Source organism: Neoarius graeffei, chromosome 15 (genome assembly GCF_027579695.1).
Source record: "Neoarius graeffei isolate fNeoGra1 chromosome 15, fNeoGra1.pri, whole genome shotgun sequence".
Lineage (NCBI taxonomy): Eukaryota > Metazoa > Chordata > Actinopteri > Siluriformes > Ariidae > Neoarius > Neoarius graeffei.
The window spans coordinates 55,891,525-55,916,576 of NC_083583.1; the positions used below are offsets into that span (position 1 = coordinate 55,891,525).

The 25,052-nt window shown below is 41.3% G+C and overlaps 1 protein-coding gene across 2 annotated transcripts in view; it reads left to right on the forward strand.

The window, feature by feature from the left end:
• Positions 1-25,052, forward strand: part of tmem259 (transmembrane protein 259) — a 58,039-nt gene extending 32,987 nt beyond the window's left edge. For both annotated transcript variants that reach the window (XM_060941674.1, XM_060941673.1), the window contains exons 5-11: positions 3,535-3,657; positions 5,268-5,368; positions 6,998-7,055; positions 8,482-8,565; positions 15,755-15,887; positions 22,248-22,347; positions 22,577-25,052. In XM_060941674.1, the coding sequence (XP_060797657.1) occupies positions 3,535-3,657; positions 5,268-5,368; positions 6,998-7,055; positions 8,482-8,565; positions 15,755-15,887; positions 22,248-22,347; positions 22,577-23,185 (1,208 nt within the window). In that variant the 3' untranslated portion in view covers positions 23,186-25,052. The remainder of the gene's footprint in view (positions 1-3,534; positions 3,658-5,267; positions 5,369-6,997; positions 7,056-8,481; positions 8,566-15,754; positions 15,888-22,247; positions 22,348-22,576) is intronic.

The window sequence follows — 25,052 nt, forward strand, 5'->3', positions numbered from 1 at the left end:
TTAACGTTTACTTACTTACATTAACTATTTAATAACAAATAATTCAGACCACTGCAGAGAATGAGTAATATGTATGCAAAAATGAACAAATGTATATCCAAAGATTGTTTTATTTCTCAAAATAATACTGTTGAGCCGGAAGCTCTGTTTTTTTCGGTTCTGAAAGTGTCATTTTTCCAAATCGTTTAAATCCGTTAAGATTTTTTTTTGGGGGGGGGGGGGTATAGGGGTGGCTCTCTCACTGTCTCACTCTCATAGGGCCAATGATTTTCTGTGATCGTGGAAAACGGATGGAAATTACGGAATTTTTATGGTGAAACATTGCTCGCGTGTCAAAATGTAACTGCCGCAGAAGGCTTCCGCCCAAGCAGACATGCCTTCAGTGTTGCCAGATATTGCTAACGTTTTCCACCCCAAAATATGTTCAAAACCAGCCAAAAACACCTAAACCTGCCCAATCTGGCAACACTGCATGCCTTTCCGGTCAAGTGATTGTGATTGGCTTGTGGCACACCTAGCCAGCCAATAAGCTGCTTGTTTGCAGATTCGCTCCCCGCGTCGCAACCAGAATGGCGACCGCTTAAAAGAAATGAATGCTCTGCCAGTGGCGAGTGTGGACATTGCGTGACTCGCAGAAGATTGTCACAGGTCGGCGAAAAAAACGACTTACTAATAGATATAAAAAATAAAAGTAATTTAAGTAAGTTTAAAATGTAATTTAAATAAAAAGTAAAGTATTCATAAATTGAAGTTTGGAAGCGCCTCTGTTTTAGGGCTGAGGAGAAGTTTGAAGGGTGTACCGCGATTCTGCCTTCTTGTATCGCGACACGGATCGTGGCTCTGCGTATCGCGATTTCGATTTCGATACGCATATTGTTACAGCCGTACTCTATACTACAGCCCCGATTCCAAAAAAAAAGTTGGGACAAAGTACAAATTGTAAATAAAAATGGAATGCAATGATGTGGAAGTTTCAAAATTCCATATTTTATTGAGAATAGAACATAGATGACATATCAAATGTTTAAACTGAGAAAATGTATCATTTAAAGAGAAAAATTAGGTGATTTTAAATTTCATGACAACATCTCAAAAAAGTTGGGACAAGGCCATGTTTACCACTGTGAGACATCCCCTTTTCTCTTTACAGCAGTCTGTAAACATCTGGGGACTGAGGAGACAAGTTGCTCAAGTTTAGGGATAGGAATGTTAACCCATTCTTGTCTAATGTAGGATTCTAGTTGCTCAACTGTCTTAGGTCTTTTTTTTGTCGTATCTTCCGTTTTATGATGCGCCAAATGTTTTCTATGGGTGAAAGATCTGGACTGCAGGCTGGCCAGTTCAGTACCCGGACCCTTCTTCTACACAGCCATGATGCTGTAATTGATGCAGTATGTGGTTTGGCATTGTCATTTTGGAAAATGCAAGGTCTTCCCTGAAAGAGACGTCGTCTGGATGGGAGCATATGTTGCTCTAGAACCTGGATATACCTTTCAGCATTGATGGTGTCTTTCCAGATGTGTAAGCTGCCCATGCCACACGCACTAATGCAACCCCATACCATCAGAGATGCAGGCTTCTGAACTGAGCGCTGATAACAGCTTGGGTCGTCCTTCTCCTCTTTAGTCCGAATGACACGGCGTCCCTGATTTCCATAAAGAACTTCAAATTTTGATTTGTCTGACCACAGAACAGTTTTCCACTTTGCCACAGTCCATTTTAAATGAGCCTTGGCCCAGAGAAGACGTCTGCGCTTCTGGATCATGTTTAGATGCGGCTTCTTCTTTGAACTATAGAGTTTTAGCTGGCAACGGCGGATGGCACGGTGAATTGTGTTCACAGATAATGTTCTCTGGAAATATTCCTGAGCCCATTTTGTGATTTCCAATACAGAAGCATGCCTGTATGTGATGCAGTGCCGTCTAAGGGCCCGAAGATCACGGGCACCCAGTATGGTTTTCTGGCCTTGACCCTTACGCACAGAGATTCTTCCAGATTCTCTGAATCTTTTGATGATATTATGCACTGTAGATGATGATATGTTCAAACTCTTTGCAATTTTACACTGTCGAACTCCTTTCTGATATTGCTCCACTATTTGTCGGTGCAGAATTAGGGGGATTGGTGATCCTCTTCCCATCTTTATTTCTGAGAGCCGCTGCCACTCCAAGATGCTCTTTTTATACCCAGTCATGTTAATGACCTATTGCCAATTGACCTAATGAGTTGCAATTTGGTCCTCCAGCTGTTCCTTTTTTGTCCCTTTAACTTTTCCAGCCTCTTATTGCCCCGTCCCAACTTTTTTGAGATGTGTTGCTGTCATGAAATTTCAAATGAGCCAATATTTGGCATGAAATTTCAAAATGTCTCACTTTCGACATTTGATATGTTGTCTGTTCTATTGTGAATACAATATCAGTTTTTGAGATTTGTAAATTATTGCATTCCGTTTTTATTTACAATTTGTACTTTGTCCCAACTTTTTTGGAATCGGGGTTGTATCCTCTACAGTGGTGTGCGTGTTTGATATGATCATCTTGCACCTCTTAGGAAGCATGCTTTTGGTTTTAGTTTTGTTGTGGGATTTAAAAAAAAATGGTTAAAAACGTGCTACAGTTTGCAAAGTAAATGAAGTCGGAAATTCCACAAACTTGCAAGCGTTTCATATGACGTCGCTTCCTTTGAATTACCAGCAACGCATTCGTGTAATGGCAGACTGAGGCCTGTTTACCAGCTAAACAGAACATGTTCCCAGTCTCGTATTAAAATACTATTTAACATGTCTAGTTTTATTAGGTATAATTTCCAGGGGTGATTGTCGTTTTCGTCAGACTAGCACTTTAAATTTCACATTACTGAACAAACATCAACGAACGCAATGAAATGTAAATCATCTTGCATGGCGCAAGCACGAGTAGTTTTCACCCACAAGTGTGTTGAGACGCAATCAGCCGAAAGTGTGCCATGACTTTAGTGGTGCTTGTATCCAGTGGCAAGGGCTTTCTTTTTAACTTTGCAAGGACATACTCATGGCTCCATATTTTTCTCAGGACGCTGGATATTGCAGTTAGAATGTGCCAGTAATGCAGACGAGCTTTCATGCACAAACTTTTTCACTCGGTAATGGAACTGGTGCGATGTAGAAATAATAAATGTTTTATAGGGTTCCTAAGAAAATTGGTGTGTAGAAGAGTCAAGCATCGTAATCTCAATTCTAAGGCAAAAAAAAAAAGATTCCCCTTTCGAGAATCATGCAACCTTAATTTAAAACGGGCTAAATTTATTTTTACCAAACGACATCGTACACGCTGAGCTCACATGTTTATCTGCACTCCAGTAAATGTAGTCAGATTGTCTACCTTAAAAGTGTAAATCTGGATGTGATTTTGTGGGGTTTTTTCTTTCTTTTTCCACTCAAAATGTCATTCGAGTACCTCTAGTTCCAAACCCATTTTATTTATTTATTTATTTTCCCTCTCTTAAAACATTTTTACGTTTCGAATAGTTTGACATTCATTCTCAAAATATTTACAGACCCAGTAAAGGACCAGTGCTTTGGAGACGGTTTTAGCCGCTTCCTCCTGGATGAGTTCCTTGGCTATGATGACATACTGATGTCCAGTGTCAAGGCTTTAGCAGAAAATGAGGAAAATAAAGGTAAAACATGGCCTGTTCAGTTTTCATATTGTGCATTTGTGTGTGTGGCTTTTTTTTTTTACACAAAAGTATTCATCCTCTTTGGTGTTTGTCCTGTTTTATCACATTACGTGCTAGATTTTTGGAGGGTTCGCACCATTTGATTTACACAACATGCCTACCACTTTAAAGGTGCGAATTGTCGTTTTATTGTGACACAAACAATAAGATGGGGGGGAAAAAACCCAGAAATCAGGAGTGTGCATAAGTATTCGTATGAAACCCCGAATTAAGTGCTGGTCCAACTAATTCACTTTATAAGTCACATTAGTTGATTAGCATCCACTTGTGTGCAATCAAAGTGTCACATGATGTCTGTATAACTCAACCTGTTCTGGAAGGACCCTGACTCTGCAGCACTACTAAGCAAGCAACATGAGAACCAAGGAGCCTCCAAACAGGCCAGAGACAAAGTTGTGGAGCAGTATAGATCAGAGTTGGGGTATTTAAAAAAAAAAAAAAAAAATTCCCAAACCTGACGAGAAGGCCGCCCACCAAAACTCACAGACCAAGTAAGGACGGCATTAACCAGAGATGCAAAAAAGACACCAAAGGTAACGCTGAGAGAGCTGCAAAGATCCACAGCAGAGATGGGAGTATCTGTTCATAGGACCACTTTAAGCCGTACACTCCACAGAGCAGGGCTTTATGGAAGAATGGCCAGGAAAAAAGTTAGAAAACACGTTTGGAGTTTGCCCAACAGCATGTGGCAGACTCCCCAAACACATGGAAGATTATTTTCTGGTCAAACGAGACTAAAATTGAACTTTTTGGCCATTATGAGAAATGCCATGTGTGGCACAAACCCAACACCCTGAGAACACCATTCCTACAGTGAAGCATGGTGGTGGCAGCATCATGCTGTGGGGATGTTTTTCATCTGCAGGGACAGGAAAGCTGGTCAGGACTGAAGGAAAGATGGATGGCACTAAATACAGGGCAATTCTGGAGGAAAACCTGTTAGTCAGCCAGAGGTTTGGGACTGGGACGAAGGTTCACGTTCCAGCAGGACAATGACCCTAAACGTACTACTAAAGCTACATTTGGAGTGGTTTAAAGGGAAATGTTTAAATGTCTTGGAATGGTCTCATCAAAGCCCAGACCTCAATCCAATTGAGAATCTGTGGCATAACTTGAAGATTGCTGCACACCAACACAACCCATCTAACCTGAAGGAGTTGGAGCAGTTTTGCCTTGAGGAATGGGCAAAAATCCCAGTGGCTAGATGTGCTAAGCTAATAGAGACATACCCCAAGAGACTTGCAGCTGTAACTGCAGCAAAACGTGGCTCTATAAAGTATTGATTTTGGGGGCCGAATACTTACGCACACTCCACATTTATGTTTTTTCATCTTAATTATTGTTCGTGTCACAATTAAAAAAAATATATATATATGTGCGCCTTTAAAGTGGTCGGCATGTTGTGTAAATCAAATGGTCCGAACCCCCCACATCCATTTTAATTCCAGCTTGTAATGCAACAAAACAGGACAAACACCAAGGGGGATGAATACTTTTGCAAGACACACACATGTATATGAACTGCTCATGTTCATGTTCTGTATGTTTAGGATTCCTGAGGAATGTGGTATCAGGAGAACATTACCGATTTGTTAGTATGTGGATGGCGCGTACCTCCTACCTGGCTGCCTTTGTAATCATGGTAGTTTTTGTAAGTATCTCACACTGCCTGATGTCTCCTGTCACATTTGGTGACCAAATTCAGAATGAAATTCAGACAGAAGTGGACTTGGAAAAATGTTTGTATGAAGAGACACTAACGAAGATGTAATATGTTATTTAGCAGCTGGGAGGTCCGTATGGTGAAATACCGTGAGCGAGATCTTGAAAGTACTGAGCGAGGCCCTCTGGGCCGAGGTCAATTTTCAAGGCCGAGGTCACGGTATTTCACCATACGGACCGACCTTAAGCTGGTAAATAATATATATATATATATATGAGTGATTCCACGCTTATGGGTACTGAAATGGGGACATGAACTTATTTTTAAAAATTCACCTAAAACCATTTCTTTTTTTACCATCAGGTCACAAAACATGTAATCTTTAATGAATGATATGTTAAAAGATAACTTTAATTTTCTGAGATGTAATAAAAACATATTTATATGCCAAAGTCAGAACGTAACAGAAGTGTTGTGGACATATATATTCTCAATTTTAACAATGTAGAATTACTTTTTGAAACATAGGAAGGTGATGTTTTAGCAAATATAATTAATAAACATGTGTAGTAGAATAAACATACACATTCTTTCAATAAGATTAACATGGTATATAGCGAGATTGTAATTAATTTGTAACAGACGCGAGATGGACAATCGTAACAGAAGTAATGTAACAGACATCATTTTGGAACTCATAGGCTTGACTTTGGCATATAAATATGTTTTTATTACATCTCAGAAAATTAAAGTTATCTTTTAACATATCATTCATTAAAGATTACATGTTTTGTGACCTGATGGTAAAAAAAGAAATGGTTTTAGGTGAATAAGTTCATGTCCCCATTTCAAAATATATATATATATATATATATATATATATATATATATATATATATATATATATATTTTTACCAAATTCTAACAGAAAACGAGAGCGCCCGAAAGGGGAAGCCGAGCCACCATTTTGAATCCTCATTCACGGCTGTAATGCAAATTGCTTCCTTCTCGGTATACAAGTGCACTTCCATGGCAGGAAAAAAACTACATTTTGCCGCCTATGTAGTCCCCTATTTATACAAAATTGAGTCATTCAGGATTCAGCCATGTTTTTGCTCGGCGTTAGCAAGTTAGAGGTTTTTAGCTTTCTCCTGAAATGTTTTTCTTTTATTTCTTCTTCCTCAGGGGAGTAAAACTCACTTTCGCTGTGAACACTGTTGTTATCGCTGTCCATGCTGTAAAATTAATGCTATTCTCCTGAGAAATGCTGGCAAAAATTTACAAGGTTTTTGATAATCTTATAAATAAATCTTATAAAAAAGATAAATGTTGACAAAAATTGCTACTATATTTGTTGTTGTTGTGAATGAGCGAGTCGCCAGAGGCCCGTAACTGGGATCCGTATCATAGAATACGGACCCACTCGCCAGCCAGTCAGAGCGCAGGATTTGATGGAAACCGGACCGCGAAAAAAAACGAGGGTTTACTTTTTCATATTTTTAATAATATACAAAATCATGACTTGCACTCAGAATGCTGAGGCTCAGAGATGCAGTACTGCGCAAAATAATGAACAATTAATGTGACATATATTTTCTTTTCTGCCACCTCTGACAGACATTGTCTGTGTCCATGCTGCTCCGCTATTCGCACCACCAAATCTTTGTTTTTATAGGTAAGTGCAAAGATGTTGCCCTAGGCTCTCGCTAATTACATGTACACTGTATGGCCATAAGTATGTGGACACCTGACCATCGCACCGATATGTAGTTCTTCCTCATAATGTCACAAAGTTGGAAGCACACAATTGTCCAGAACATCCTTGAACTGGAACACCAACTGTGCACCCAGCATCAGTCCGTGACCTCGCTAATGCTCTTGTGGCTGAATGAACACACATCCCTTCAACACTCTAATATCTCGTGGAAAGACTTCCCAGAAGAGTGGAGGTTATTATAACAGCAAAAGGGGGACTTCATCTGGAATGGGATGTTCAACAAGCACACGTTTTCCCTTTTCAACCAACAGGGAATGGGTTCTCGAACCAGTTCCGTTCAGGATTCTTTGAACCTTGGTGCCAGCTAGCGGACTGGACCACATTTTCACCAGTTTTGAGCAGAACTGTTGTAACCAAGGATGCGTCATGAATGGAGGGTGTTGCACAATGCACATCAGGCGTAAACAGTAGGAGCAAGATGGTAGATGTTCTGCTTTTGGTCCATTTTTTTTTTTTTGAAGCTGTATCCTTTTCCATTGCTGTGCTCTGCTTCTTTTCCAAATTAATGACATGCACACTTACCCTTTTTCCACCAAATCAGTTCCAGGGCTGGTTCGGAGCTGGTGCTGGTTCACAACTTGTTCAACTTGCAAGTCAGCTGAGAACCAGTTTGCTTTTCCGTAGCTCGCGGTGCTAAGGGAAGCCACGTCAGTTACGTCGTTGTATACATCAATTACGTCGCTATGTTTGCATAAACCTTGGTGCGAATATCGAAGCAAAAACAACACGGAAGAAGCAGCAGCAACAACAATCATAATAATGGATGACTTCGCGTTTGTACAGCTGCTGCTTCTCATCGCTTAAAAATGGCGATCTTTCGCGGTCTTGTTATTGTTGTTGGTCTGAACAACTCCACCCCCCCGCTGACGTAAGCGGTTCTTTCGTCTGGCCCAGCAGAGAGTTGGTGCTAGCCTGGAACCGGTTTTTCTGGCCCCAGAGCCAGTTCTTTGTCAGTGGAAACAGAAAACCCGGTTCCAAACTAAGCACTGGCCCCGAACCAGCCCTGGAACTGCTTTGGTGGAAAAGGGGCAACTGAGATCATGGATCACACTGGGGGGAGCTGTGTTTTGGTTCCAGCTGGGAAACAAGTTTTCAAGTTCCAAGCCGATTTATTTTTGGTCAAAATACTCTGAAGGGTTCAAAACGGTTTGGCGTGTGAACCAGAATGGAACTTTTTCCCTGTTGGTCAAAAAGAGGTAAATGAGTGACTACATACTTTTGGCTATATAGTGTATTACTGGACTGGACAAATGCATACATTTTAATATGATGAACACCGACTGTACTCGCTTAACTTTTGCTTTCCTGTTTATCCTGTGTGCAGTGGACCTCCTGCAGATGCTAGAAATGAACATGACCATTGCCTTCCCAGCTGCTCCTCTTCTCACGGTCATCCTGGCTCTTGTGGGTAGGTGCTGCTTGCTCGGTGGTTGTAGGCTGTAACACCGGCATGTGTCACATTTACTCAACGTGCATGGCAGTATTTCTACCCGATTGTGTTCGACAGCCAGTATTAGCGAGGGCGAATATTTCTGCGTAAATTTGAACTTTACAGAACATGCAGAAACTGTATGTTGTTACGGTTGTGGAAATCGTAAATTTGCAGGAATATTTTATTAAGTAGGTGTTTTGAGTTTAACATTGTTGTAAAGGTTTTTGGCATTATCCACACATGATATACAGTTGTAGTCAGAAGTTTACATACATTATCGTAGGCATGATTATGGGAGTGACAAGGTTGGACAGGATAAGGAGCGAGCACATCAGAGGGACAGCGCATGTGGAGAGCTTGGGAATGAAGCTAAGAGAGATGAGACTGAGATGGTACGGGCACATCCTGAGAAGACATGCAGAGCATGTGGGAAGGAGAATGTTGAGGATGGAGCTGCCAGGCTCACGAAAATGACGAAGGTCAAAGAGGAGATACATGAATGCGGTGAGAGAGGACACGAAAGTGGCAGGTGTGGTAGAGAAGGATGCCGAAGACCGGGAGCAATGGAGACGAAAGATCCGCTGTGGCGACCTCTAATCGGGAGCAGCCAGAAGATGATGATGATCATGGGCATGAATGTCATGGTAATTTTGGGCTGTTAATGATTTCCTTGAACTGTTCTTTTCCCAGAGTGGAATGATTGTACGGCATACAGTCGGAGGAAAATGTTTGTACACCCTTTGGAATTTTTTACATTTCTGCCTAAATTGGTCATAAAACATCATCTGAACTCTCCAGCAATCTTAAGAATGAACAAACAGTGTCTGCTTGAACTAAAACCACCCAAACATTTGCGTTTTATCATATTTTTATTGACCATAAGATGGAATTATTCACAGGATAGGGAGGCATAAGTAAGTACACCCTTTGATTTAGTAGCTGGTTGACCCTCCTCTGGCTGCAATAACTTCAAACAGACGTTTCCTGTAGTTGCAGACTAGACAGGCACAACGATCAGAAGAAATCTTGCACCATTCCTCTTTGCAAAACTGTTGCAATTCAGCAAGATTCCTGGGATGCCTGGAATGAATGGCTTTCTTGAGGTCATGCCACAGCATCTCGATTGGATTGAGGTCGGGACTTTGACTGGGCCATTCCAGAACGTGAATTTTGTTCTTCTGAAACCATTCTAATGTCGACCTGCTTCTGTGTTTAGGGTCATTGTCCTGTTGCAGGACCCATCCTCTCTTGAGTTTCAACTTTTTGACAGATTGCCTCAGGTTTTTCTGCAAAATATCTTGATATAATTGAGAATTCATTTTCCCATTGATTATAGCCAGTTGTCCAGGCCCAGAGGCAGCAAAGCACCCCCACACCATGATGCTACCGCCATCATACTTGACAGTGGGGATGAGGTTTTGCTGATGGTGTGCTGTACCGACTTTCCTCCACACATGATGTGGTGTGTTACCCCCAAACAATTCAACTTTGGTTTCATCAGACCACAATATGTTTTTCCAATGGCGCTGAGGAGCATCCAAATGCTTTTTCGTGAACTCCAAACGAGCAGAAATGTTCTTTCTGGACAGCAGTGGCTTCCTCCGTGGCCTTCTCCCATGAATCCCATTCTTGTTCAGTGTCTTTCTTATAGTAGATGTGTCCACAAAGATGTCTGCATGTTTCAGTGATTTCCTCAAGTCTTCAGCGGACACTCTTGGATTCTTTTTTACCTCATTGATGATGACTCGCAGTGCCTTTGGAGTGATCTTCGCAGGGCAGCCACTCCTTGGCAGAGTAATAACCGTTCCAAATTGTCTCCATTTATACACAATTTTTCTAATTGTAGACACATGAACACCAAGGGTCTTAGAGATGGTTTTGTAACCCTTTTTAGCTTTATACAAATCAATTATTTTGTGTCTTAAGTCTTCAGACAGCTCCTTTGAGCGAGGCATGATGCACAGAACATGCCTCTCATCAAAACACACCTTTTAACTGGTTTTCCAGTGGGGTGGGTAGCTTATGACACACCTCAGTGATTGGACATCAGGTTGGCTCACACCTGAGTCAAATTGTTTAATCATCTAATTAGTCTAATTAGCTCTTGGATGAGCCTTAGCTAAGGGTGTACTTACTTATGCCTCCCTATCCTGTCAATATTTCCATCTTATGGCCAATAAAAATATGATAACATGTAATTGTTTGAGTGGTTTTAGTTCAAGCAGACACTGTTTGTTCATTCTTAAAATTGCTGGAGAGTTCAGGCGCTGTTTTATGACCAATTTAGGCAGAAATGTAAAAAATTCCAAAGGGTGTACAAACATTTTCCTCCGACTGTACATCTTTAATGACTTAAGCAAACAAGAATTGAGCGCACAAGTTTTGAGTTTATTTTGGATTTTCTCTAATCCACACGGTCAAAATTATACATACAGGCTCAAATATGTACATAGACCCCACTAATATTTGGTTACGTGTCCCTTAGCAAGTTGCACCTCGACCAGACGCTTTGGGTCGCCATCAAGAAGCTTCTGGCATAATTCTGGCTGGATATTTGACCACTCTTCTTGGCAGAATTGGTAGAGTTCATTTAAATTGGTTGGTTTCCTGGCACGGACCCGGCTTTTAAGAGTAGTCCACAAATTTTCAATAGGGTTGAGGTCGGGGCTTTGGGAAGGCCGTTCCAGAAACTTAATATTAGCCTGCTTTATGCATTCCCAAACCAGTTTTGATGTGTGTTTGGGATCATTGTCCTGCTGGAACACCCAACTGTGTTCAAGTTTCAACCGTCTAGCTGTTGATTTGAGGTGAAGTTGAAGAATTTGGAGGTAGTCCTCCTCCTGTGGGTGGTAAAAGAAAGCAACTGGACTTGCTTGAAGACATTTCACCTGTCATCCGAAAGGCTTCTTCAGTTTTGTGAACGTCTGCCGTTGCTCGGTGGTTGAACGTCTTCAGTTAGAAGCCTTTCGGATGAGAGGTGAAACGTCTTCAAGAATGTTCAAGCAAGTCCAGTTGCTCTCTCTCACCACCCACAGTTTACTATGACCTGGATGACTAAGAATCTTCAGACATCCTCCTCCTTCATTATTCCATCCACTTTGTGCAATGCACCAGTACCACTGGCAGCAAAACAACCCTAGAGCATGATGCTGCCACCACCTTGGCAGCTGGTACAGTGGTGTTAGGTTTGAAAGCCTCACCTTTACTCCTTCAAACATACCTCTTGTCATTGTGGCTAAATAGCTCAATCTTTGTCTCGTCTGACCATAGAACTTTTCTCCAGAAGGCATTTGGCTTGTCCATATGGGCAGCTGCAAATTTCAGTCGAGCTTGAAGGTGTTGAATTTGGAGCAGGGGCTTCTTTCTTGGTCGGCACCCTCTCGGTCCATGGCGACATAAAACTCGCGTCATTGTGGACAGTGGCGCTGGTGTTCCAGCAGTTTCCAGTTCACGGCAGGCTTGAGCCTTGGTGGTTCCTGGGTTGTTCCTGAACATCCTAACCAGTTTCCTTTTATCTGAGGGTGACAGTTTGGGTCGTCTTTCAGACCTTGCCAAAGTGGTGACGCATCCAAATAACTTGTACTGACGTACAATGGTTTGAACCGATGATCTTGGAATATGCAGTTGCTTAGACATGGCTCCAAGAGACCTTCCCAACTTGTGTAAATCTACAATTCTCTTTCTTAGATCTTCACTGAGTTCCTTGGACTTTCCCATGGTTCTGAGTATTGGTCAGTCCAATGAGAGTGCTGTCAAACAAATCCTTTTTTATGCTGGCAAAGAGAAACTACCAGTTGTAATCAATTATGATCACTAATGAGAAGTTAATAGGCCTTGGCCTTGTCAAGTTAAGACATTGTACAATCCTGATTCCAAAAAAGTTGGGACAAAGTACAAATTGTAAATAAAAACGGAATGCAATGATGTGGAAGTTTCAAAATTCCTTATTTTATTCAGAATAGAACATAGATGACATATCAAATGTTTAAACTGAGAAAATGTATCATTTAAAGAGAAAAATTAGGTGATTTTAAATTTCATGACAACAACACATCTCAAAAAAGTTGGGACAAGGCCATGTTTCCCACTGTGAGACATCCCCTTTTCTCTTTACAACAGTCTGTAAACGTCTGGGGACTGAGGAGACAAGTTGCTCAAGTTTAGGGATAGGAATGTTAACCCATTCTTGTCTAATGTAGGATTCTAGTTGCTCAGCTGTCTTAGGTCTTTTTTTTGTCGTATCTTCCGTTTTATGATGCGCCAAATGTTTTCTATGTTTTGACTGGTAAAGTTATCAATTGGTTAAAATCATACTTAAAAGATAGAAGCTTCTTTGTTACCCTGGGAAATTGTTCCTCAACGTCAATGCCCTTGACCTGTGGTGTCCCCCAGGGGTCGATTCTTGGACCATTACTTTTCAACCTTTATATGCTCCCACTTGGGCAAATTATCAATAAAAATTCAATTTTGTATCACTGCTATGCAGATGACACCCAAATTTATTTTGCTCTATCACCTAATGATTATGCCCCCCTTGAATGTCTCTACCAGTGTATCGATCAAATCAATAGCTGGATGTCACAAAATTTTCTTCAGCTGAACACAGATAAAACAGAAGTAATTCTATTTGGAAAAAAAAGATGAAAGACTCAGGATTACCACTATTCTTGACACAAAAGGGATTAAAACTAAAGAAATGGTTAAAAATCTTGGTGTTTTCACTGACAGCGAGCTAAACTTTGACAGTCACATGAAAGCAATCACTAAAACGGCATTTTATCGCCTAAAAACATTTCCAAACTAAGAGGACTTATGTCAAAACATGATCTGGAAAAACTAATACGTGCCTTCATCTCTAGTAGGGTTGATTACTGCAATGGCCTTTTCACAGGCCTGCCAAAAAAGACCATCAAACGACTTCAGCTGGTTCAAAATGCAGCGGCTAGGGTTCTCACACGAACAAAAAGAACAGAGCACATTACTCCAATTCTAAGGTCCCTTCACTGGCTTCCAGTAAGCTACAGAATTGACTTTAAAGCATTGCTGCTGGTGTACAAATCTCTAAATGGTACAGGGCCCAATTACCTCTCTGATATGTTGCAGCGGCCTAACCCAATCAGATCTACCAGATCGCAGCAGAAAAATTTACTATTAAAACCAGTTGTTAAAACAAAGTGTGGTGAAGCAGCTTTTAGCTACTATGCAGTACAGCTATGGAACCAACTGCCAGAGGACATTAAAAATGCTCCTGCTGTTGGCAGCTTCAAATCTAGGTTAAAGACCAAGCTGTTTTCAGATGCTTTCTGTTAAATAATTAATATTTTTACATTTTTTATAATCTTTACTTTCTCTGCATGTTTTAAATTTACTTTAACTTTATTCTATTTTATTCTGCTAGTTTTTTTTTTCCCTTTCTCTTTTTCTCCTTTTTCTTTTTGGCATTTTAATATTTTATTTCTACTATTGTTTAATTCTTATTATTTTCTTTTAATTCTTTTAATTAATTATTTTAGAATAAAGAAAATTATTTTATGTAATTTTATTTCTCTATTGTTTACTGTTTTTGTTTTTACTTCTGTAAAGCACATTGAACTGCCATTGTGTATGAAATGTGCTATATAAATAAACTTGCCTTGCCTTGCGTTTTCTATGGGTGAAAGATCTGGACTGCAGGCTGGCCAGTTCAGTACCCGGACCCTTCTTCTACGCAGCCGTGATGCTGTAATTGATGCAGTATGTGGTTTGGCACTGTCATGTTGGAAAATGCAAGGTCTTCCCTGAAAGAGACGTCGTCTGGATGGGAGCATATGTTGCTCTAGAACCTGGATATACCTTTCAGCATCGATGGTGTCTTTCCAGATGTGTAAGCTGCCCATGCCACACGCACTAATGCAACCCCATACCATCAGAGATGCAGGCTTCTGAACTGAGCGCTGATAACAACTTGGGTCGTCCTTCTCCTCTTTAGTCCGAATGACACGGCGTCCCTGATTTCCATAAAGAACTTCAAATTTTGATTCGTCTGACCACAGAACAGTTTTCCACTTTGCCACAGTCCATTTTAAATGAGCCTTGGCCCAGAGAAGACGTCTGCGCTTCTGGACCATGTTTAGATACGGCTTCTTCTTTGAACTATAGAGTTTTAGCTGGCAACGGCGGATGGCACGGTGAATTGTGTTCACAGATAATGTTCTCTGGAAATATTCCTGAGCCCATTTTGTGATTTCCAATACAGAAGCATGCCTGTATGTGATGCAGTGCCGTCTAAGGGCCCGAAGATCACGGGCACCCAGTATGGTTTTCCGGCCTTGACCCTTACGCACAGAGATTCTTCCAGATTCTCTGAATCTTTTGATGATATTATGCACTGTAGATGATGATATGTTCAAAATCTTTGCAATTTTACACTGTCGAACTCCTTTCTGATATTGCTCCACTATTTGTCGGCGCAGAATTAGGGGGATTGGTGATCCTCTTCCCATCTTTACTTCTGAGAGCCGCTGCCACTCCAAGATGCTCTTTTTATACCCAGTCATGTTAATGACCTATTGCCAATTGACCTAATGAGTTGCAATCTGGTCCTCCAGCTGTTCCTTTTTTGTACCTTTTAACTTTTCCAGCCTCTTATTGCCCCTGTCCCAACTTTTTTGAGATGTGTTGCTGTCATGAAATTTCAAATGAGCCAATATTTGGCATGAAATTTCAGTGTCTCACTTTCGACATTTGATATGTTGTCGATGTTCTATTGTGAATACAATATCAGTTTTTGAGATTTGTTAATTATTGCAATCCGTTTTTATTTACAATTTGTACTTTGTCCCAACTGTTTTGGAATCGGGGTTGTAGAACCTTCAGCACCACTTAACAGATTTAAGCGAACGTATGTATATATTTGAGCCTGTATGTATAATTTTGACCCTGTGTGGATTAGAGAAAATCCAAAAGCATTCAATTATTGTTTTTGAAGTCATTAAAGATGTATGCTGTACAATCATTCCACCCTGGAAAAAGAGCAGTTCAAGGAAATCAACAACAGCCCAAAATTACCATGACCTTCATGCCCATGATGAGTGTGTGTAAACTTCTGGCCACAACTGTAGTATCTAACCATGTATATGTCAGAAACCTGTTGATAACACAATGTCGCTGTCCATCACATCCCCAGGAATGGAAGCCATCATGTCCGAGTTTTTCAACGACACAACAACAGCGTTCTACATCATCCTCATCGTGTGGCTGGCGGATCAGTACGACGCCATCTGCTGCCACACCAACACAAGCAAGCGCCATTGGCTCAGGTACTGCACAAATCTTCATCAGTCTGTTTAAAAAGCACAGTGCTGGAGAACCACTCATTTTTTTACTGCTTTGAGAAAACATCTGAATCAAACTTGATGAACGATTTCACCATGCTGAAGCAAGAAAACGGTGACCTTGACTCTAATATGCGCCGGAATTATATTCAGCTTTGGGTCACAGGAGAAATTTTTAACTCGCAATAATAATATGTAAGGGTTAAAAAGAGAACTTGAAGAGCTTTAACCATGTTTCCATTCGAGGTAACGGGGATAGTTGAAGTTCCTGGGCAGCCCCGTAGTACAAGATCATTTTTTCCACAGCAGTCAGGCCTGTCGAGATTCAATAGTTTTAACCAAAGAAGATTTTAAATGAAAGTCTTTATTTAAGTCAGAGAGCAAGAATGGTAGAATAAAGCAGTGTGTAAGGTGTCTATCAAAAAAGTCAAAGTCCCTCTCACGCCAGAATCTGGTTTTCCCAGGCAGTCTCCTGTCTCAGCACTAACCAGCTCTTTAAGGCGTATGGGGGCGGCGCCGATCTCCGTTTCCATAGCTCTCTGCCTCTCACTTAGACAACTAGGGTTACGGTGGGGGGCGGGTCCTCTGGTAACCGCCAGAGTTTGACTCCCCACTCACATCTGTATCACAGTGTGCCTTGCCAGATGGTAGTAGGTACCATTTTTATGATGGTCTTTGGTATGACCCGACCGCGAGTAGAACTCTCAGTCTCCAGGTCGAGAGGTGGACACGCTAACCACTCGGCCAACTCACGGTTTGAACAAGGAAGACTGTTCTGTGCTATAGACGATCATAGTGCCTATGATTATGCCTACTTTTTACCTCACCCAGGACGGAGTCCACCGGAGGTGAGGCAGAGCCTAATCTAGGGCGCGTAATACGCGATAATACACGTTTATCTGTCTGTCGCACATCCACTTTTTGGGCACGAGAGTGATATCGTGTATCTATTCATTTTGTCACGCATTTATAAGTAGAGAGCGTGTATTTGTGTTTTACTGAATCTTGTGCGTATCAATTTGTCAGCACCAGCTAGCAAGCACTGCGGTAAATAATAGCGTTGTTTACACACCTATCGGAAAGGACCGAAGTATTCCGAATGGTTTATTTAGCGGGTAAAACAGTTTTGTGAACTATTATATCATTGGTCACAGAACCGGAAGACAGTGTATCTCAACCAATCATGTGAAGTGTTTTAAAAATACCCAAAAGCACATGACATATCGTTCTGTCTCATCCAAACATAAGTTTGTGTACAAATATGATCTTAGAGTAATTATATGACAGTGTGAAGACATACTGTCATTTGATTCTGATTGATGATGGTTTTTGTAGTTTGAATTTGATATTTTCCTAATGCCAATACAGTAAGCCCTCAGTATTCACGGGGGTCAGGGACCGAACATGGCTGCGAATAAGCCAAAATCGCAAATACTTGTAACACCCCCCCCCATAAAACTGCTCACAAATGCTTATTTTGATGTCTAAAACACTCCCTATACCAGGGGTGGGCAATTATTTTTTCCATGGGGCCACATGAGAAACAGAATTTTGTGGAGGGCCGGACCAAAAGGCTGAACTAAAGTCTGCATAATATTAATTGTATTTCTTTATATAAAGCAGTAAATAACATTTGTTTTTACAAGCTGCTAAGACCGGTAAGAGTATGGAAAAAACGAGGTTGCCTTACAAAAAATGTCATTTATTCAATCAAATTTCCCAAAACAATGGTTAACAAAATGTTAACGTTTGTACCTTTTTTTTTTTTCAGTCACATTCACCCCAAAACACAATAAAGACATCACAATATTGTCTTTCTGCTCCAAATATCAAGCAAGATACATCATATTATAATAATGATGCCCACATTTGTAGTCTAATCACCTCATTTGGTGTTTTTCAGTTTTTTATTTGTTCAGTGAGAGAAATCTCGTCTCTGTTGGTCTTTAACGAGTGCATCAGAGTCAGGTTGAATGTCTGAGGTGGAGATGCGAAACACAGCTGACAGATGATCATCAGTCGATTCGGTGTAGGAATCAGATCTACAGATCGGCTCGGGCTCCGGCGCCTGCTGGTGACGTCACACCATGTGATTGGCTGGACCGTTTGAAGGATGACGTACAAGTTTGACAAATTACGGAAGTAGTTATCGTGGGATTAGGTTTCGTGGAATTTCATGTCGCGCGCATTGCGTTTTTGTTGAACACAACTTCAAAATAAAAGCAATGCACATTCAGTCCATGCATGAGGTAAAATTAGAAAATACGTTTATTTTGTAATTTCTAATTAACCTTACGCGGGCCGGTCAGAATGAACCAAAGGGCCGGATGCAGCCCGCGGGCCGTAAAATGCCCAGGTCTGTGCTAAAGGAAGGGAAGAGTTTTGCGGCAGTATGGTATAGGGCAGACCTGGGCATTTTCCGGCCCGCGAGCCGCATCCGGCCCTTTGGTTCATTCTGACCGGCCCGCCTAAGGTTAATTAGAAATTACAAAATAAACGTATTTTCTAATTTTACCTCATGCATGGACTGAATGTGCATTGCTTTTATTTTGAAGTTGTGTTCAACAAAAACGCAATGCGTGCGACATGAAATTCCACGAAACCTAATCCCGCGATAACTACTTCCGTAATTTGTCAAACTTGTACGTCATCCTTCAAACGATCCAGCCAATCACATAGTGTGACGTCACCAGCAGGCGCCGGAGCCGATCTGTAGATCTGATACCTACACCGAATCGACGTTTTCAGTGATGAAGTTTAACAAATCCAGGTATAGATCCTCTCTCACCGATGATCATCTGTCAGCTGTGCTTCACATCTCCACCTCAGACATTCAACCTGACTCTGATGCACTCGTTAAAGACCAACAGAGACGAGATTTCTCTCACTGAACAAATAAAAAGCACCAAATGAGGTGATTAGACTACAAATGTGGGCATCATTATTATAATATGATGTATCTTGCTTGATATTTGGAGTAGAAAGACAATATTGTGATGTCTTTATTGTGTTTTGGGGTGAATGTGACTGAAAAAAAATGGTACAAACGTTCACATTTTGTTAACCATTGTTTTGGGAAATTTGATTGAATAAATGACATTTTTTGTAAGGCAACCTCGTTTTTTCCATACTCTTACCAATTTGTAAAAACAAATGTTATTTACTGCTTTATATAAAGAAATACAATTAATATTATGCAGAATTTAGTTCAGCCTTTTGGTCCGGCCCTCCACAAAATTTTCTGTTTCTCATGTGGCCCTATGGAAAAAATAATTGCCCACCCCTGGTCTAGCATATCGAGAAGTCCTACCTTCTCCTGCAGCGTCATTACCTTCTTCTGGCGCTTAGGTTCCTTGGCAGGAGCCTTAGAAGATGCAGAGCGTTTAGGAGCCATTGTAGGGCGTAAAAATTATTCAAAAATACCAAGAACGCACAACACGTGAACAAGTCTGAACTACGGGAACCGCGAGACTGTACTGTACAATGCGCTCATTCGTATCAGCCAATGAGCAGCAGCCCGCCATTCAAACTTCAGCCAATCGCGAGCGAGCATTCGGCTCCGAGAATGTAGCAGTGCGTAAACGTTCGCAGTGCGTAAACGTTCGATATGTTCGCCGCGAATCGCTGAGAGTTCCGCGAATGTATAGGAGATATGTTCTATATAAAATCCTGCGAATATGTGAATTCGCGAATAGGCGGGGGTCTACTGTATACAATTAGTTTGATAATGTTTGGTATTATGTAAGTTTTATTTAAAAATATTATGAAATATATTTAATCTGCTCTTGTGTAATTGTAGGTACTGTAAGATTGTAAATGATAGCGATTATATACTTTTTAGGAAGTCTGAATTTTGAGATTATCTCCAGTCATTTATGTCAAAATCTAGTTTAAACATAGGTAGATTGTTTAATGTTTTTCACGTTCATGAAAGGTGGTCTGAACAAAACCAATATGGTAGCATTTTTAAATATTTGATATTGATTTTATTTTATTTTATTCAGAAAGTCAGATTTTTCATCTTATTATTAATTAATAGTGGCAAGACTACATGGATTTTAGACTTAAAGGGGTACCAAATATAATATATACAGTTGCTGATGTGACAATAACGTATTCTATCAAATTTATATACTAGAAAACAACGAAATATCTTGGTAATTGTAAATATAATAGTCGGTACACTAAACGGCACAAGAGTCGCCATTTTTAAAAGACCGTGACATCAGCGCTACCCACTGCACTAGGAGAGAAGCATGTAATCATGGCGTCGGGCGCATCAAGTGAAAGCGACAGCTCTGTCGAATCATACGAAGAGATCCTGCAAGACACACTATGGCTTAGAAGGGTACCAGTTTGAACCTAGGAGAGGTACTCTCGACTCCGGTGATGAAATAAGAGAAGAAAGCTCAGATGACGGCGAGGATGAGACTGATGCTGACCATGGGCATGGCGAGCGTGGGGCAGAGCGTCTGCGTGCAGGTGACACGGCGTGGTGCTCGTGTGGAAAATGTAACGTGGAGTTGCTCACGAGTCCAGCAGAATTTATTTGCTGCAATGAGATAGGCGCCACCCGTGGACTTGCGAAATCGTCGCAAGAGGCAGAAACAGGTATTTCACACGTGCTATTCCCAACCTCAATGAGCCAATACAACTGGGCACATACATACGTCATGAGTGTTACGCAGAGAAAATGAACGTGCATTCTGATTGGATAAAATTAATATCATGGCGGGCTGTTCAAACTGCGGAAATAGTTTGCTCGAGCTACTTTCAAAACACTATAACTTTCCAACCTTAGAACAAAAAACTTTTGTAAGTCTTGAATAAGGTTCGTTAATGTGTGTTTTATTGTTATATTTACTTTATTGCCCTCTGTTCCCCTTTAACAATATCAAATGATGTAATATTAACCTAGTCATATTTGAAATGCAACATTATACTACTGGTGGTCAAATTGGTAAAAATAGGCTAGTCACATGATTTATAGTAAAACAGTAACCTAGTCATATACCAGAGAACTAGTCATATCTGTAAGGTTTTGCAGTATATAATTCTTCATATAGTTTTTGATCTAAAATCTTTACATTTTTAAAGTTCAGATCTGATCATAATGTTTGTGCAATACTATAAACTGTGGATAAGTGTTTGCTGATATGGTTTTCATATCACTGTATTAAAGGATATGTGTAGTGCCATAATTATATTATATAGATTAATATCTGATATGAATGTTTGCTACATGTATTTAGTTTTATTAATAAAACTGTTCTGTTTATAGATGTACTCTTGAAAATATCTACTGTTCCCACTAACTGGAACAAATGAGGGATATTTTTACCCATGTTAATATTTTCTGTCCCCGGTTTCTACAACTAGTGAGGGATCTGTCCCCTATTTTCAAGTTCCTAGATTAGGCTCTGTGAGGTCTTGTTTTTGTCGGGTTTGTTTTTTGGTAACCGATGCTACGAGAAAACGGCTGGACCAATCTTCATGAAACTTTCAGGATAGATGGGCATTGGTCTCAAATAGAACCTCCAACATTTTGGGGGTCATCCGGTCAGGGTTTTTGTGGCCTAAAGGCCTCTGCATGCTCTTGCGACAAGGCTTTCGCAGACAGTTGTAATTTATCGTTGAGCGGGGAGTAATAGGCGTGCGCGATGTTATTCACCGCCACAATGCAAGGGGGCGCGAAGTTGCGAAATCGCTAGGAGGAGTTGGTGGGTGTGGTTAGTGGAGTGTTTATCCTCCGGTTACTTATAATGACTAGAACTGGAGTCGTATAGATGTACGTACTTCCTCACTTCCTCGATCAACCGCTCTTCGTGCTGCTCCATCTTCGCTCGTGTTTTTAAAAATGGCGGTAGTGAAAACAAACCAAATCGGGAAAGTAGGGAAGCGGAAGTGCGTGTACAGCGGATGTAGAGTGGACCAATCAGAGCCCTCTTGTCTGCGAGTCTTCTGCAGTGGTCACAATTTTTAGGAGGTGCGCGCAGAGCGTCTGCGAAGGTGGGGGGGCTACGCAGACACTGTCTGCGACGCTATCTGCGAGGACTGGGTTGTCAGCATAAATTGGCCTTCATATAGAGGCAGTAGCCACTATGTCATCATGCTGTAAGAGTGTAGCAATCACGCAGTACGGTGTGTTCTGATTGGCTGAGAGCAGCAGAGAATCAGAATCAGAACCATGTTTATTGGCCAAGTATGTTCACACACAAGGTCAAAATCAAGGTCAAAATCGTTTTTTTCGTGATATCTTCCTTCATATTCATCATCAGTGCGACCGGGTGAGGTTTGTTTTGCCGGGCAACACTTGTTTACTGCTGTTTTACTGTTTTTTTTCAGATTCTTTTATCTGTACCATTTTGCGTTCTACGCATACCATTACCGCTTTAATGGGCAGTATAGCAGCCTGGCTCTCGTCACTTCTTGGCTCTTCATTCAGGTAAGCTTGCTTGTTCAAACTGATGGTATGTTTACTAGTTTTAGTAAATTAGAGTATGGAAAGACAGCTGTGGTTCCTGTACCATTTCGTTATGAAGTTCCTGTACCGTATATGGATGAGGTCCCAGCAGTAATTTACTTGAATATCTTGCAAGACAAAAAAAAAAAACAACATAAAAATAAATTCCTTTCCCGCTTGCTTATTGCTGCACGTTATGATGTGTTCCCAGCACTCCATGATCTACTTTTTCCATCACTACGAGCTGCCAGCTATCCTGCAGCAGATCCGCATCCAGGAAATGCTGCTGCAGAACCAGCAGGCTGCTCAGGGCAACCAGACAGCGCTTCAGGACAACCTGAACAACAACACAACCACCAATGCTGTGGCGCATGCCGGCAGGCCAACTGCAGCCAGCTCGGTCACTGCTAATGGCCAGGAGCGCCAGCCAACCCTGGCCCAGCCACAGGCTGAAGCGTCTAATGGCCTGCCCACTCCTGCACCCAGTGATCAGGACTGGATGTCCGAGACGGCAGCCATCATCACAGACGCCATCATCACGGAGGCACTATCAGCTCCACTACTGGACACGACCGCGTCCACCGCAGGCGTCAGTGTCCCACAGAGTGCAGATATGGCAGAGGAGAGTCAGGAAGGGAGCAACAGATCAGCTGGACCCCAAGAAGGTGGAGGGAGCGACGAGGAAGGAGCAACTTTTCACGTCACAGACTGCAGAGAGGCAGAAGTGGACAAAACGGACACGCATCAGTGGGATGCCATAAAAGAGAGCGAGAGTCCCAGTGAGCCAGCCACAGCCAGCCCTCGCTCCGCCCCCTCCTGAGCTCAGGTTTCACTCGGGTTCAGTTCCAAACCCCCATGAATTCCACCTTTTTACCTCTTCAACTAGCAAGCAGAGCTTTTCACCCTAAATGCGTCAGGAAGAAGTGGAGTGCAATGTAATCACACCCTGGAAAAGGGGCGTGTTGCCTTTTCTTTAGGACTCGAAGTGAAAACTGGATGCTTCTTGAATTATTTTGAAAATACACCACGTGTGGGGGTGTGATCATGCAAAGAGAGAGCAATTTTTTTTTTCCTTTTCTTTTTGTGAGATGATTGATTGATTAATGATTGGTTTCTTTAAACACTGGGTGTGTTTGTATTTAACAATGTAGTACGTCTGATGGCATATTGGGAGTCATTCAGCGCTCATCATCAACCGGTTATGTCAAAGAGCATCTAGTCTTTATTGTATCTGATAATCCAAGCCAAATAGCAGTTAACCTTTTGATTAGATTGGAGTTTTCGAGGTGTAAGGTTCTTATGCAGTAGCAGACGACCCAGTGTAACGTCGAAACCAAGCTCTCACTTGGATCTTGTGAAAGTATAGTCTTAGTCCATGATGCCTTGAAAATTGCTTTTAAGTGTTTTTTTTTTTTTTGAAGACTGTATTTCGGTGTCAAGGACTGATTCCTACGGGGTGGGGGACTTCCTGTTTGGAGCAGATTGTTGATCTTCACTAATTTCATCATGAAACAGATAAGCTCCGTCTGTTTTTGTGCAATTCCAAGATCTATAAAGGCGCCCCAAATGAATCCTGCCTGGTTATAGAGCAAGTCTCGTACTTTTTGTCTTGATAGGTCCTCTTTTATTTAGGTATTTTGTGAAAGCTATTCATTCTTTCAGCTTTAAGCCTTCAGTTCAGGATGTCTCACTTGCAGGCTTTGAGAACGGGTTGCCTACGAACATGTTTAATAGCGCTGTAAGGTTATACCATAGCTCGAGAACCTTCTCGGAGGGAACATCTTATTAACGCGCTTGATCGTTTGTGTTGCTCTTTGCGTACGTGTACGTGTTAATTGCATTATAAAAAGCAGCCATACAAATGGGTACATTTCTTCTCAAAACCCAGATTACTTCTCTATCAAATATTAACACTCGTGGAATGTAGGAGTACAGGGAGAGTACAGTTTTTGATCCTCCCCATGGGTACCGCAAGGCCTACCAAGACCGCGCCAACGTTTAGCATTTAAGCAAAACGCAACGGAAGAGCGTCGTTATCTAGCCACCATTCAAAAGGTATGCAAAATGAACCGGTTACGTTAGTACCAGTTTGAAAACGCAAGTATCGTTAAAGGTCAGCGAATGAATGAATGTTTGATGTGCAAAAAGATCAGGTAGCTTTTTAAAAGCGTGTGAAGCAGATTTGAGAGGTCTGTGCTTTGTCTCGAGGCGTAGATAAAGCCAATTTAAAAAGATTTTGCTTTTACAAGTTGAGTTAATTGCCGACAGCGAACTTTATTCACAGGTATTGTCTACTCTTTGGATGAGAGAAGACTGGAAGAAACTGCAATTTCTTTAGCAGGGTTTCATTCAAAGGCTATGCAACAAACGACAAGGTGAACGTCAGCAGCTCTGGGAAGATGGTTTTATCCAAAACGTGTGCAATAAGTCAAGTCAGTTTGAGCGAGGCTTTCAGCATGAGTGCTCCACAAGTGAGCTTTCATGATTTTTTTTGTTTTGTTTTTTTTCCCTTCCCTGTGCCTATTTGCTGTTCTGTGTCAGAATGCAGGATGATGATGTTTCTATCCATTCATCATAGACGATGAAAATCCACAGTTCTGTGATGAACTCGATTTGCTCTTTCATTCAGTTGTATTTAAGTGTAAAACCGAAATGCATAAACAGACGAAAGGATTTTCCACTCCGCA